Source organism: Carcharhinus amblyrhynchos, chromosome 30, assembly GCF_965287045.1.
Source record: "Carcharhinus amblyrhynchos chromosome 30, sCarAmb.v2.hapA, whole genome shotgun sequence".
NCBI lineage: Eukaryota > Metazoa > Chordata > Chondrichthyes > Carcharhiniformes > Carcharhinidae > Carcharhinus > Carcharhinus amblyrhynchos.
In genome coordinates this window covers 22,628,833-22,643,743 of record NC_137353.1, presented here as the reverse complement: position 1 = coordinate 22,643,743, position 14,911 = coordinate 22,628,833, and the positions used below count along the sequence as shown (strand labels likewise).

The window sequence follows — 14,911 nt, the reverse complement described above, 5'->3', positions numbered from 1 at the left end:
CTGGAAATTCCAGCACAACAACAATGGCGTACAGGGTTACCAGGAGTGGCTGGAGGATATCTAGAGGGACTGTATAAGCACATTGTACAGTTCCAAGAAAACTGGAGGGACCAATAGACTGACGGAGAGAGCATCAAACCTGGTCTCAAAATAAAAATGGACGTTCCAAGAAAACTGGAGGGACCAATAGACTGATGGAGGGAGCATCAAACCTGGTCTCAAAATAAAAATGGGCCAGCACCATTTTGAAATCTAAAGTGGAAAAGAATCTGCATGGAAAGGTCTGAGGCACTGTGGGAAGAGTGTATGACTGGGCTAAGATGCCCTTTCAGAGGCACCCTCAAACACTTTAGAATCAGAAGATTGAAATATAAGTAGAGCTGAAAGAAAACGAGAAGGTGCAATTGGAGCCAATGCTTTTTGGTGGAGTTTAATGAGAGACTGCAGGACTCATTGGCTTCACAGTACAGTTGCTTCATTTTACCGTTAACAGGTAGGATTGTGATAATGGAGAATGCAAGCCTTTCTGCCAGATCATCAATGAACGTGTCTAAACACATTCTCCAATTAGCATGGATAATGGACCAAAGGGCATTTAATCATTGCTCATGTGCAAGTCGAATCAAGCCCAAGATGGGGTGCAATGCCTTATCTTGACAGCTTGGATCTTCTTTGCCTCTCTTGTGGGGACCATGAATTGGATTCAATTTGAATTTGGTTTTTGGAGCATACAAGGAGATTGATTTAGACTTGTTCAGTCCACTCTGCGTGTTGGCTTTGTAAATTTAAGAATGGAGTAAAGATTTTTTAAAATCAGTTATTGCAAGAGTGAGTTTGGTAAGATGATGCATTTCATGAATTCATCCAAACCTCCTCCAACGTTTGTGGGATTAAGATGATGGGTATCAAAGATGGTATGTTGATCACCTTGATCTATGAGTTTATGCCTAAGCTACAGGGCTGCATCAACAACAAGGTAAAAGTGCAGACGCAGCTCTATGGCATGAAAGTAGCTTTCTGTTAGCAAGTGGGAGCTTTACCATATTTGCCTAGTATTCATTAATTAGTTGTATCTATCAATTCACAGGAAGGAGGATTGAATAATGGAGTCTGAACTCTATGCTACCTTCTTAGAATCACAGAAGCCCTACAGTACAGAAGGTGGCTATTTGGCCCATCAAGTCCACACTGCAACAATCCCACTCAGGCCCTATCCCCATAACCCCACATATTTACCCTGCTAATCCCTGACACTAGGGTCAATTTGGCACGGCCAATCAACCTAACCCACACATCTTTGCACTGTGGGAGGAAACCAGATCACCTGGAGGAAACCCACAGAGACATTTGGAGAATGTGCAAACTCCACACAGACAGTGAACCAAGGCCAGAACTTGGGGGTCCCTGCGTTGTGAGACAGCAGTGCAACCACTATGCCACCCTACTAACCCGACGGAGGAAGTGAAGGAAGGCCCAGCAACCACTAGAGCAGCTTCAAGAGGAGGTCAATGCTTCAGGGCAGGCCCAGAGGAGCTTAGACCTATCCCACAGAGGTGATTCATGTGTCTATAGAAGAAATCTTTCATCTTGGAGATGAGTGAAAGACAATGCCGAGCACACCTGTGTTTGGCCAGAAATGTGGTTGATTGTACTTGCCACATTTTTTGGCCATGATATGGAGATGCTGGCGTTGGACTCGGGTGGGCACATAAGAAGTCTCACGGCACCAGGTTCAAGTCCAACAGGTTTATTTGAAATCACCAGCTTTCAGAGCGCTGCTCCTTCATCAGGTGATTTTATTTTAGGAGAAACAAAGCTCTATTGGATGGAAATGCCATTTGGTGTCCATGATGTTTATGCCATTGGGGCTATTCTGAAATGGAAATGCTCCAGTTTACAGTGATGAGGGAGAAGAGATTTCCTTGTTTTTTCAGCATCAAGCCAGAGCTGTAGAGATTCAACTAAAATAAAGGAATGCATGGACTTCCATGTCTTTCTCTGGCCTGGAATTAGCATTTCATCAGAAGATAAAGACACCCCAGTCATGATTGAATTGATCTTTGGAAGCACCTCGCACTCAGAATTCTCTTCAATAAAATTAAAACTTCTCACAGAAATCGCTAAGTAAAAACTCAAGTCAAGTGTATTATTTTTAAGCAACCCACTGGAATACCTGGCCTAGTAGAATTATACAAGCTCTGACAACAATAAAATGTACTTGGTTTCAACAATCTGCATTTATTTATCATCTTGAACAGAGTAGAATGCACTAAGGAATTTCACAAGAACATCAAAATAAATTGGACACCAAACCATAAGGAAATATTAGAACAGGAAACCAAGCACTTGGTCAAAGGAGTAGCTCTTAAAAGACAGAGAAGAAAAGAGGGAATTCCGGAGCTTAGACAGCTGAAGACCTAGTCACCAGTGATGGAACGTTTTAAACTGGGGATGCACAAGAAGCTGGAATTGATGCAGCACTGAGGTGTTAAGAGCTTTAAGGTTCAAGGATGTTGCAGAGCTAAGGGGAGGTGAGGCCATGGAAGCATTTGAAAACAAAGATAACATTTTTAAACTCGGGTGCTATCCTGCTGAATGAAAACTGTGTATAAGAGATGTCAGGTGAAGGCAGGATCAGGCTGAGCTATAATGAGCAGAAATGTATAAAAAGCATCACACTTTTCCAGCTAAAATTTTCAATCAGTACTTCAAGCCCTCAAGAAAAGCACAGTTGTCAGCATCTACTGAGCATAAGGGAATTAGCATGCAACCTGTGCCATTACAATTTTTGTTACACCTCTGAGAAGCATTTTAGGAAGTTGTCCGGAGTTAAAGGTGCTTTACTGGCACAAATAAAAATAAGCTCCACTTGCAAATTGACATCTGAATCCAGACCCACAGGAACACAAACAGTGGAGTTTATTTGGTCTCAAAAATTCAACTAATTTTAAGAAAATCTGGCTGAACATAGATTTTGATACTTGAGGTGCGTGAACAGCACAAGTTGCATGCCAACGCCCAGGCAATGTTTCATGCTAATACTTTGCCAACAAGCTGCCTATTGTCTAGGCTACACAAAAGCTTAAAGCAAAGTTTTTGTTACTTATGGCAATTGTAACAGCCAATTAAATCTCCATATTCCACCACTTAAAAGCAAATGGTTTCCGAAGAACATTGGAACCACAGTGAACTTCACCCAAATGCAGATGGTAGGAAGCAAAGTCATTGATAAAGTTACAATCCAGGCCGAGTGGTTCCAGTGCTGAGCGCACCGCAGATTCCAGTGGACATTCTCCATTTATCAGAGGCCCAAATGGCTTTGGAATGCCCAGGTATTTGCCCAGCACTATCATATTCACCTAAAGAGACATGGAAAGAATGAGCGCTTTTCCTCAATAGCACCTTTAAACTGTTGGAATGATCATTTAAAAAATGGAGTGCGAGAGAATGAAGAGGGAGACAGAAGAAGATGATAATCAGGAGGAGAAAGTCAGAAGAAGAGATGAAATAGAACCAGGAAGTAGCCAGGAAGAAAAAGACACAAGTGGAAAGTGAACAAAATAAATCTGAAGGACTAGAATGGGAAGGCTGTGAGCAGAATGAGAAAGACTAAACAAATACTTACTCTGACAGTTAGGTGACACATAAAACAGTTCTTATTTTAGGTTTTTATTCACCCAGGAAAAATGCAATTACTGCAGAGGTTGCATTCCCACGGTTACTTTAATGCACCAGCTGCAAGCAGGTACTGGGTTCAAGCAGCTCACCCTCACCAGTTTTCACTTACCATATCTGGAAAAAATGCTCCAGCTCTTTGTAAATACTCTATCTTAAACAACATGGGAATATCAATAATATCTTCTTCATCCAATCCCAATTCCTTCTTTAGGACATCTCGGTTCCAATCAACACATCGCTGAGAGAAAGGCAAAGAGATTTTAGTTATGCAGCAATTTTCATATAATCCGTACAGTACAGAATGAATTCGGCCCATCAAGTCTGCATCAACCACTATCCTACCCAGACCATATTCCCGTAACCTCACATATTTGTCTTCTGACATAAGGGTCAATTTAGCATGGCCAATCAGCTAACCTGCACATCTTTGGACTGTGGGAGGAAATGGAAGCACCCGGAGGGAACCCACGCAGATACAGGGAGAATGTGCAAGCTCCACACAGAGAGTGGCCCAAGGCTGGAATCAAACTCCGATCCCTAGCGCTGAGAGGCAGCAGTGTTAACCACTCTGCCACTGTGCTGCCCAGTGTTCACATAAATGTGTTCACATGTGAACACATTTATATTCCATTTTATATCATAATGACTCACCTGCACGTAGGCATTATCTTTACGTAGTTTTTCATTGCTCAAGATTTCATTAATTTTGACAGGTTTTGCATTTATATCTGGATGAAAAATATAGAGACAATATTGCTGTTCCATATTCAGTTGTTTCATTCATTATCTCATCATTAACTTTACATAGAGGTTTGTGGGACTGACCATTCCACCTATTAATGATTTGCTGTCTGCCTGACCATTTACCTTGCAAACATCTACCGACAGACTTCTTTTGTGTTTATCAGTAATCTTAATTAATGAACACCTTAGCACATACTGGTGTGTGAAAGGTACCTGCAACGTAACCATTAATGGAGAAGCAATAGGCCTCTAATCTGCATGACCAAAACCTGATTAATATAAGGAATATCCAGGCAATCAAATCGACAAACCCTTCTGTACCTCTTACTTTTGGGACATCTCATTGTCAGCTTCACAAGAGTTTGTGTAGGAGCGGCTACTATGGCTTGCTATTTCTATCATAATCATGAAGTCGTTAAGGCACAGAAAGAAGTCATTTAGTCCATCAGGTGCATACGAGATGTGACATATTAAATATGAACATATCCAAAGGTGCATAAGAACATAAGAAATAGGAGCAGGAGTAGGCCGTCTAGCCCCATGAGCCTGCCCCGCCATTCAATAAGATCATGGCTGATCTGAAGTGGATCAGTTCCACTTTCCCGCTTTCTCCCCATAACCCTTAATTCCCTTGTCTATCAGAAATCTATGTACCCGTGACTTAAATATATTCGAGGAGGTAGCCTCCACCACTTCAATGGGCAGAGAATTCCCGAGATTCACCACCCTTTGAGTGAAGAAGTGCCTCCTCAACTCCGTTCTAAACTGCGTCCCCCCCTTATTTTGAGGCTGCGCCCTCTAGTTCTGTGCCTTTGCCTCATGGAGAGTAGGGCTCTACGGCCTCATGGAAAGGGGGAAATTGTGTTGTGCATGGCTGCTGTTGAAATATTACAACTGGTCAGAAACTCACTTTCACTTTCAAACATTTGTGCTTCACCGTGACCTTCTTGCTGGAGCTTCATGAATAATTTGCAACAGGCATCAGGACTGGCAAGGAGAAGCCGGAATCCCTGAAGAAACACAAGGCAAATGTTGATATTTGAACACTGCCTTGCACTCAGCAGAACACCTGACTTACTTACTATTGCTAGTAATTGCTCTCTATACTTAATTGCCCTTGAGAAGAAGGTGAGCTGCCTTCTTGAAACGCTGCAGTTCATGTGGTGTAGGCACAACTGCAATACGCTTGCGGAGGGAATTCCTGTATTTTGACTTAGTGATAGCTAAGAAATGGCAATATAATTCCAAGGCAGGATTGGCGGGTGACTTACATTAAATTAGATGTGGTGGGGTTTCCACACTTCTGCTGTCTTCTCCTTCCAAGTAGTAGAAGTCATAGGTTTAGACTGTGCTGTTGAAGGAGCCTTTAAGGCATAGCAGCATGACTGGAAGGGAAGTATGTCATGAAATCCAGATTTAGTTTCACTGTTGCTGTTAAACAGAGCACACACAGACAGCTCTGCTGGTGGTGTCTTCAAGCTTCAAATCCTCATCTCCGTTTTCATGCCTAGACTCACTTGTGTTTACTGCATTGATTATGAGTCATTGGTTCTTTTATATTATTACAAAAACATGATATGCTGTGCAGCAGTCGTTCCTTCGAAACAACATGGTGCTCAGTCTGTCAGCAAAATAAAATAGCTGCACAAATTAGTGAACAGTTTTAGACCATGCTGGTCAGCCTGCAACAATGCCACAGTGTTGGAGTGCATTGAAATCATAATGTGGCGATTGCACAAAATAACTTTAAGATGCAGTGCTCAAAGAAGTAGCTGGTAAGTTGGTGATGAGACTGCTGTTCATAGCCTGTTAATTAAGTGAGTGGTGGGGGCGAGAGTCAGGATAGACAGCAGAAGTGCTAATGGATCCCCAAAGATATGGAGGTGGAGGGCTAGGGGCGATTCCTCCAGCCCGCTGCACTGCTCTAGCAACGCAATGGGCCCGGACATATCAGCGGAGGCCATTTCTCAGGCTCCACACTGGGCGCTACAGCTTCTATGCATCTCTGGCTTCAAGATTTTGGAGTAATTGGCTGTGCATTGGAAATTGACGCAGAGCTGGTTTAAATATTTAAATTTAAATTTCAATTTCATTCGCTGAAGTCTCAGTGCTGGCAAGCATCCCCCCACCCCCGCCACCAGGAGTGGTTCATTCCAGCAGGGTTCATCTTCTCTTGCAGTTTTAAAAGTTGATCTTTAGGTTCAAAGAGAGTACAAAGAATAAGAGTACGTAGATTGGTTCGTACAGGTTGGCTAAACATAAGCTCTGCCAGTGATAGAACATAGAACATAGCACAGCACAGCACAGCACAAACAGGCCCTTCGGTTCACAAGTTGCGCTGATCACATCTATACCTACCAAGCCATAGAACTATCTGTAACTCCCGATCCCATTAGATCCCATATACTCATCCAGAAGTCTTTTAAAAGACCCCAGCGAGTTCGCCTCTACCACCACCGACGGCAGCCGATTCCACTCATTCGCCACCCTCTGAGTGAAAAACTTACCCCTAACATCTCCTCTGTACTTGCTTCCCAGCACCTTAAACCTGCGTCCTCTCGTAGCGACCATTTCAGCTCTGGGAAATAGCCTCCAAGAATCCACCCTATCTATTCCTCTCAACATTTTATAAACCTCTATCAGGTTGCCTCTCAACCTTCGTCTCTCCAGGGAGAAGAGACCTAGCTCCCTCAACCTATCTTCATTAGGCATGCCTCCCAATGGGATGGGATGGGATGGGATAGTTAGACTTAAAGGTGTTGCTCTCAGATGTAACATTGCAATGTATACATCATGCTTGCTCTATTGACATTAGCGAATCAGGGATTTCCCAGCTGGCCTCAGTCTGTCTTTAATTGTTCACATATTTCCTGCAGGAAATTGTTAAAGGTATCGGTGTTGCTTTGCTGTGAGGCTTCTCTGGATTGTCCACCATGATCAAGATTGAAATGCTGTTTACACCATTTCCACAGATCAAGAATAAAGCCGCATCAATGGAACGCCTTCCTACAAACCCCTGAGAAACTTGCATTCAAGATCTCTAATTACAAGTTACTAAAGACATTGGAAAATGCCATAAACCACAAAATAAATACACAGCAATCTGATACAGGTCATGTGGTATAACTAAATTGGTTACCTTTCTGTCAGGTGCTGGAACAAAGGTCAAGAACTCATCCACATGACCTACAAATAACCAGTCAGAGAACAGCTCAATCAGAGGCTGCACTGTTTGAGCGTACAGGAAGTCCCGAACTGCCTTAGTCATTTTTCTATCAGAAATACTAGAACAATATATAAAAAAATACAGATTTAATTTTCGAATATTAAGAACAGAACTTTCAGTTTTCGTCAGTTGTTTCAAATCAATACGTAAACCAATTTGTTGGAACTTCTGAATATGACACAAAAAATAATTCGTCATGATTATTGTCACTTCTTGGCCTTTTGGCTAAGATCAAGTGTAGTATCGATATGCTGTGCTAGGTTGAAGTCAAGTTGGTTCCAGGGAAACTATGCAGCCCTGGGCTTTTCCACACTGCCTTCTGTCTGCCACTTAATGAAATAACAGGCGAAGAATTTACCAAGACAGAAGTTCCCACTTTGACACCGTTAAACTCAGTGTTTCACTGTTGACTGGTAAGTGAATGGAGGAGTACAGTTCTCCATGAAATCACATGGTTGTTTTACAGATGAAACATGATTACACAGCCAAGCAATTAAAGAGCGACTGTCAACTGTGAAATGTACCCCAAAAGAGAAGTGGCAAGAACTCTTCACCTTGGTCACTCTCTTTCCAAAATTTATAAAATACTTTACTTGGGAAAAGCGTTTCCGATGATAATCCTTCCCATTGGATATTCTTTTCCATTCACGGTTACTGGAGGGCTGACCTCCAGATTTCCAAAGGAGTCCAGGCCGCTACGCTGATCAGATGTTCTGGTTACATGTCCAAAATCCGGGCCCTAGACAAATACAATGTTACTAAACACTCTTAGATCATGAATTACATGTTAAATGCAGAACAAAGCAGCCTGCAGTATCCATATTTACCATTCCTAAATCATGGTCAATATGGCCCAGTGGTATTATCGCTCGACTATTAATCCAGAAACAAAGATAATTTTCTGGAGACATGGGTTCAAATCCTGCCACGACAGATAGTGGAATTTGAACGCAATGAATAATATCTGGAATTAAGAGTCCACTGATAACCATGACTGCCAGAAAAACCAATCTGGTTCACTAATGTCACTTAGGGAAGGAAATCTGCCATCCTTACCTGTTCTGGCCTACATGTGACTTCAGAGCCACAACAATGTGGTTGACTCTTAACTGCCCTGTGAAATAGCCTAGCAAGCAACTCAGTCGTATCAATAGCTACAAAGTCTCAACAAAAAAATGAAACTGGGCAGACCACCTGACATTGATGTAGGCACCGGAAAAGACAAATGGCAAACAAACAACCCTGTCGACCTTGCAAAGTCCTCCTTACTAACATCTGGGAGCTGGTGGCAAAATTGGGAGAGCTATCTCATCGACTAGTCAAGCAACAGCCTGATAATCATTCTCACAGAATCATATCTTACAGATAACACCCCAGACACCACCATTATGACCCCTGGATATGTCCTGTCCCACCGGCAGGACAGACCCAGCAGAGGTGGAAGCAGTTGGGAGGGTGTTGCCCTGGGAGTCCTTAACATTGACTCTGGACCTCATGAAGTCTCATGGCTTCAGGTTAAACATGGGCAAGGAAACCTCTTCCTGGTTTTCATGTACCGTCCTCCTTTGGCTGATGAATCAGTATTCCTCCATGTTAAACAACACTTGGAGGAAGCACTGAGGGTGGCGAGGGTGCAAAATGTTCTCTGGATGGGGGATTTCAATGTCCACCACCAGAAGTGGCTTGGCAGCAGCACTACTGATCGAGCTGGCTGGTTCCTAAAGAATGTAACTGCCAGACTGCATCAACAGCAGGTGGTGAAGGAACGCACAAGAGGAAATCTCATACTTGAGCTCATCCTTACCAATCTGTCGGCTGCAGATGCATCTGCCCATGACAGTATCAGTAAAAGCGACCACCACACAGTTCTTGCGGAGGTGAAGTCCCGCCTTCGCATTGAGAATAATCTCCATTATATTGTGTGGCACTATCACCATGCTAAATGGGACAGATTTGAACCAATCTAGCAACTCTAGCATCCATGAGGCGCTATGGCCATCAATAGCAGTGGAATTATACTCCAGTACAATCTGCAACCTCATGGCCCGGCATATCCCCCACTCAACCATTACTATCAACATAAGAACAAATAGGAGCAGGAGTAGACCATCTAGCCCTTTGAGCCTGCCCCGCCATTCAATAAGATCATGGCTGATCTGAAGTGGCTCAGTTCCACTTTCCCGCTTTCTCCCCATAACCCTTAATTCCCTTGTCTGTCAAAAACCTATCTACCCATGTCTTAAATATATTTAGCGAGGTAACCTCCACCACTACAACGGGCAGAGAATTCCAGAGATTCACCACCCTTTGAGTGAAGAAGTTCCTCCTCAACTCCGTTCTAAACTGCCCCCCCCTTATCTTGAGGCTGTGCCCTCTAGTCCTGCTGTCCTTTCTGAGCGGGAAGAATCTCTCTAACTCTACCCTATCCATCCCTTTCATTATCTTATACGTCTCTATAAGATCCCCCCTCATCCTTCTAAACTCCAACGTGTACAGACCCAGTCTATTTAGTCTCTCTTCATAGTCTAACCCCCTCATCTCCAGTATCAGCCTAGTCAACCTCCTCTGCACTCCCTCCAAGGCCAAAATATCCTTGCGTAAGTGAGGCGACCAAAACTGCACACAGTACTCCAGCTGCGGCCTCACCAGTGCCCTGTACAGTTGCAGCAAGACCTCCCTGCTTTTATATTCTATCCCCCTCGCTATAAAGGCCAGCATCCCATTCGCCTTCTTGATCACCTGCTGCACCTGCAGACTGGGTTTTTGCGACTCATGCACAAGGACCCCCAGGTCCCTCTGCACCATAGCATGCTGCAGCTTTTCACCCTTTAAATAGTAATCCCTCCTACTATTATTTCTGCCAAAGTGGATAACCTCAGACTTGCTAACATTGTACTCCATCTGCCAGGTCCTCGTCCACTCGCTCAGCCTATCCAGATCCCTCTGCAGACTTTCCACACCCTCCGCACAATTTGTTTTTCCAAGCCCGGGGATTAACCCTGGTTCAATGAAGACTGCAGGAGAGCATGCCAGGAGCAGCACCAGGCATATCTAAAAATGAAGAGTCAACCTGATGAAGCTACCAAATGGGACTATTTGCATGCCAAATGACAAAAACAGCTAAGTGATCCCATAATCAATGGATCAGATCTAAGCTCTGCAGTCCTTCCACATCCAGTCAAGAATGGTGATGGATAATTAAACAACTCACTGGAGGAGGAGGAGGCTCAATGATGGAGGAGCCCAGCACATCAGTGCGAAAGATAAGGCTGAAATATTCGCAGCAATCTTCAGCCAGAAGTGCCAAGTGGATGATCTACCTCAACCTGCTCCAGTGGTCCCCAGCATCTCAGATGCCAGTCTCCAGCCAATTCGATTCACTCTACGTGATACTGTAAACGGTCAGAGGCACTGCTACTACAAAGGCAATGGGCCCTGATAACAGTGAGAAGTCTCACAACACCAGGTTGGTGCATATCAACACAGACATCAAGTTTCTATCACACATATCGACACAGACATCAAGTTTCTACAAACCTGGTGTGAGACTTCTTACTGTGTTTATCCCAGTCCAATGCTGGCATCTCCACACATTCCAGCAATAGTACTGAAGACTTGTGCTCCAGAACTTGCCGCTCCCCTAGCCAAGCTCTTCCAGTACAGTTACAGCACTGGCATCCACCCAACAATGTGGAAAATTGCCCAGGTATGTCCTCTACACAAAAAGCAGGACAAATCCAATCAGGCCAATGATCGCCCAGTCTACTCGCGATCATCAGTAAAGTGATGGAAAGGATCATCAGCTGTGCTATCAAGCAGCACCTGCTCAGCAATAACCTGCTCAGTGATGCCTAGTTTGGGTTTCACCCGGGTCACTAAGCTCCTGACCTCATTGTAGCCTTAGTTCAAACATGTACAAAAGTGTTGAATTCCAGAAGTGAGGTGAGAGTGACTGCCCTTGAATCAAAGCCACGTTCGACTGAGTGTTGCATCAAGCAGCCCTGGCAAAACTGGAAACAATGGGAATCAGGGGGCAAACTCTCTGCTGGTTGGAGTCATACCTGGCACATAGGAAGATGATTGTGGTTGTGGAGGGTTAGTCATCTCAGCTCCAGGACATCTCTGCAGGAGTCCCTCAGGGTAGTATCCAAGGCCAACAACCTTCAGCTGCTTCATCAATGACTTTCACTCCATCACAAGGTCAGGAGTGGGGATGTTTGCCAATGATTACACCATGTTCAGCACCATGCGCAATTCCTCAGATATTGAAGCAGTCCATGTGCAAATGAAACAAGATCTGGACAATATCCAGGCTTGGGCTGACAAGTGGAAGTAACATTGGCACCACACAAATGCCAGGCAATGACCATCACCAATAAGAGACATTAACCACCACTCCTTGACATCCAATGGTGTAACCATCACTGAATCCCCCACTGTCAACATTCTTGGGGTTACCATTGACCGGAAACTCAACTGGACTCACCAACATAAACACAGTCGCTATTAGAGCAACTCAGAGGCTAGGAATACTGCGGTGAGTAACTCACGTCCTGACTCCCCAGAATCTATCCACCATCTACAAGGCATAAGTCAGGAGTGTGATGGAATACTCCCCACTTGCCTGACACCATCCAGGACAAAGCAGCCTGCTTGATTGGCACCACATCTACAAACATTAAATTCCTCCACCATTGACGCTCAGTAGCAAGTGTACTATCTACAAGATGCACTGCAGCAATTCACCAAAGGTCCTTAGACAGCACCTTCCAAACCCACGACCACCTCCTTCTAGAAGGACAAGGACAGCAGATAAATGGGAACACCACCACCTGCAAGTTCTGTTCCAAGCTGCTCACCATCTTGACTTGAAAATATATCACTGTTCCTTCACAGTTGCTGGGTCAAAACCCTGGAATTCCCTCCTTAACAGCATTGTGGGTCAACCCACAGAACATGGACTGCAGCGATTCAAAAAGGCAGCTCACCACCATCTTCTCAAGGGCAACTAGGGATGGGCAATAAATGCTGGCCAGCCAGCGATGCCCATGTCCCACGAATGAATAAAAAAAAGTTGCAGAGTGGAATAGTCTTTCTTCTCCCATCAAGCATTCCTGATGACTATCCTGTGATGCTCTCTGGAAAATCATTGAATGTCCATTCACAAGATAGGATTGCTCTGGAGCCTCCAAGAATTAAATATTAATCTCCTAAACACTGCCTCAAGCAATTCAAGAGACAAATGTTACGGGTCCAAAATAAAATTTGTGTTTGGTGATAGTGGTGGTGGGGGGGCGGGAATAACACTTAATAAAGCTGATGTTAACAAATTCAGAACTTGACACCTACCCACGTCCACCTAAATTAAATTTAGGGCAGGAATGGCCTTGGAAAGCCTTCCTGCTTCATTGCCAATTAGTGCCCACAGAGGATAGAGCTATGGTGGCAGGGCATGTTGTGAAGGGATGCTCCCTTTAACTTTAAAATGGATCCCGAGTTATCCAGGCTCGACCAAAATCTGGTCCTTGGTTTCTGATTCAAACAAACAGCCTTAACAAGAGTAGGTCCAGACTCATCTGAGAATATGATCGGATACATTTGTCAAGACCTTTGCTGTAAAAAGTCTGATTAATATGCACTGCCCAAAGTTACAAATGACTAATGGCAACATACAAGGGGAATGTACGACTCAAAGAAGAGAAACAGAGTGTCAGAGATAAAAAATGATATTCTGAAGTTTCATGTCAGAGAGACATTGGACCTCACCAGGAGCTTTTTGTAGGGAAACATTTCCAATCCCAAATTTCGAGGAGAATCAAACACAACAGGGAAGGTTTTGTGAGGAGCCTCTGAGTATCCAAATTCAATTTCATCCTGAAAGAAAGAGAAAGTTAAATTTGGCCTCAATGCCACAAAAAGACAAGGGGGAAAAATGTCAAAAAAATGTAAAGTGAGACAAAAAGAAGAGGGTCCCCTTCTGCCAGCATGGAACGCAGCAAAGGACAGACAAAATAAACAGATTATATCATTAATTGTCACATTGTCCATCATTCTGTCTTGGGTTGCATTGGATAGAGGGCCACCGAATCAAAGAGGCAGACATGGGCTTTAGTGATAACTGGCAGTGAATCAATGAGCTGTTCCAGATTTAAACTGGAGTCTGGTAAGAATGGATAGTGAAGCGAATCTAGAAACTTTGCTGTTATTTCAAATTAAGGCATTTCAATCTGTTTATATTCTGAGACTTGAAGCTGCGGATTGTGCTTGAGATATTTAATGGAGTCTGATCAGACTCAAAGGGTGTTAAGCTCCCTGGGTATATTGAGAGTTATTCAGCATCCTTTTGATGTAGAGGAGGAGGAGGAGGAGGAGGAGGAGGAGGAGGAGGAGGAGGAGGAGGAGGAAAAGGAAACAAAGATATATTTGCATCTGAGCAAACTGAGGAGGGGAGCAAGGAATTTTAGCTGCACCGATCTGAGCAAAATTTCACAAGATTTTGCTTACTTAAAGACTTTTGTAGCATACAGGAGTCTGACCTGAGACAATCCCAGAAATATACATGTTCTGTCTATGGAGGTTAAGGTCACTTTTATACATGTTCAGTGTTGCTGCAGACTGGAATTTTAGGAGTTCAGTGTTTTACCTGTATCCAGCGATCGTTGCGATTGACATCTTCATTACAAACTGTCAGCTTGCACTTTGCCTTTTCCACCACAGCTGTGAATTCCTTCAAAAATGTTGCATTATCTCTTACACTGGGCAAAAAGAAATGAGATTCTTGAGAAGGGAACAGCTGAATTTTCTATACTCCAGGAAACACAAGCCAAGGCTGTGCAATCTGTCTTTATAACTTAAATCTTTCAGAACAGCAACTTGGCTGTACCCCCTGCTAAGTGGATATATCCTTCCTGAGATGAGATGCGCAGAACTGCATGAAGAACTCCAGAAGAGATATATATAATTGAATAATAACTTGCACTTCTTTGTATTCAAGCTTTCTTTAGATAAAGACTAACATTTCATTAACCTTGCAAATGTTTTTCTACATGTTCACTGCCCGTTAGCGATTTCTGTACATAGACCCCAAAGCCCCACTGCTCCTCAGTCCCTTGCATCTTTCCATTTAAAAAATGACTCTTCTGTTTTTCTTGGGTTTGAAGCGAATGGGCATATACACCTTCACATTGAATTACATGTGCCACAATTTCTCCCATTTAATTTATCAATGTTCCTTTTCTGCTTCCGTCTATACTTACTCTGCTT

General features: G+C 43.6%; 1 protein-coding gene and 1 pseudogene across 4 annotated transcripts in view; one reads left to right on the top strand and one right to left on the bottom strand.

Annotated features, from left to right (window-relative positions):
- Positions 1 to 2,218: 2,218 nt before the first annotated feature.
- The window catches only part of LOC145359989 (protein-arginine deiminase type-2-like), a 63,560-nt gene continuing 50,867 nt past the window's right edge, over positions 2,219 to 14,911 (bottom strand). For all 4 annotated transcript variants that reach the window (XM_080214879.1, XM_080214880.1, XM_080214878.1 and 1 more), the window contains exons 10-17: positions 14,292 to 14,403; positions 13,415 to 13,522; positions 8,242 to 8,387; positions 7,562 to 7,706; positions 5,333 to 5,432; positions 4,330 to 4,406; positions 3,788 to 3,916; positions 2,219 to 3,359 (exon numbers count right to left, since the gene is read on the bottom strand). In XM_080214879.1, coding sequence (XP_080071005.1) covers positions 3,126 to 3,359; positions 3,788 to 3,916; positions 4,330 to 4,406; positions 5,333 to 5,432; positions 7,562 to 7,706; positions 8,242 to 8,387; positions 13,415 to 13,522; positions 14,292 to 14,403 — 1,051 coding nt within the window. In that variant the 3' untranslated portion in view covers positions 2,219 to 3,125. The remainder of the gene's footprint in view (positions 3,360 to 3,787; positions 3,917 to 4,329; positions 4,407 to 5,332; positions 5,433 to 7,561; positions 7,707 to 8,241; positions 8,388 to 13,414; positions 13,523 to 14,291; positions 14,404 to 14,911) is intronic.
- On the top strand, positions 7,854 to 7,982 carry LOC145360353 (U2 spliceosomal RNA; annotated as a pseudogene).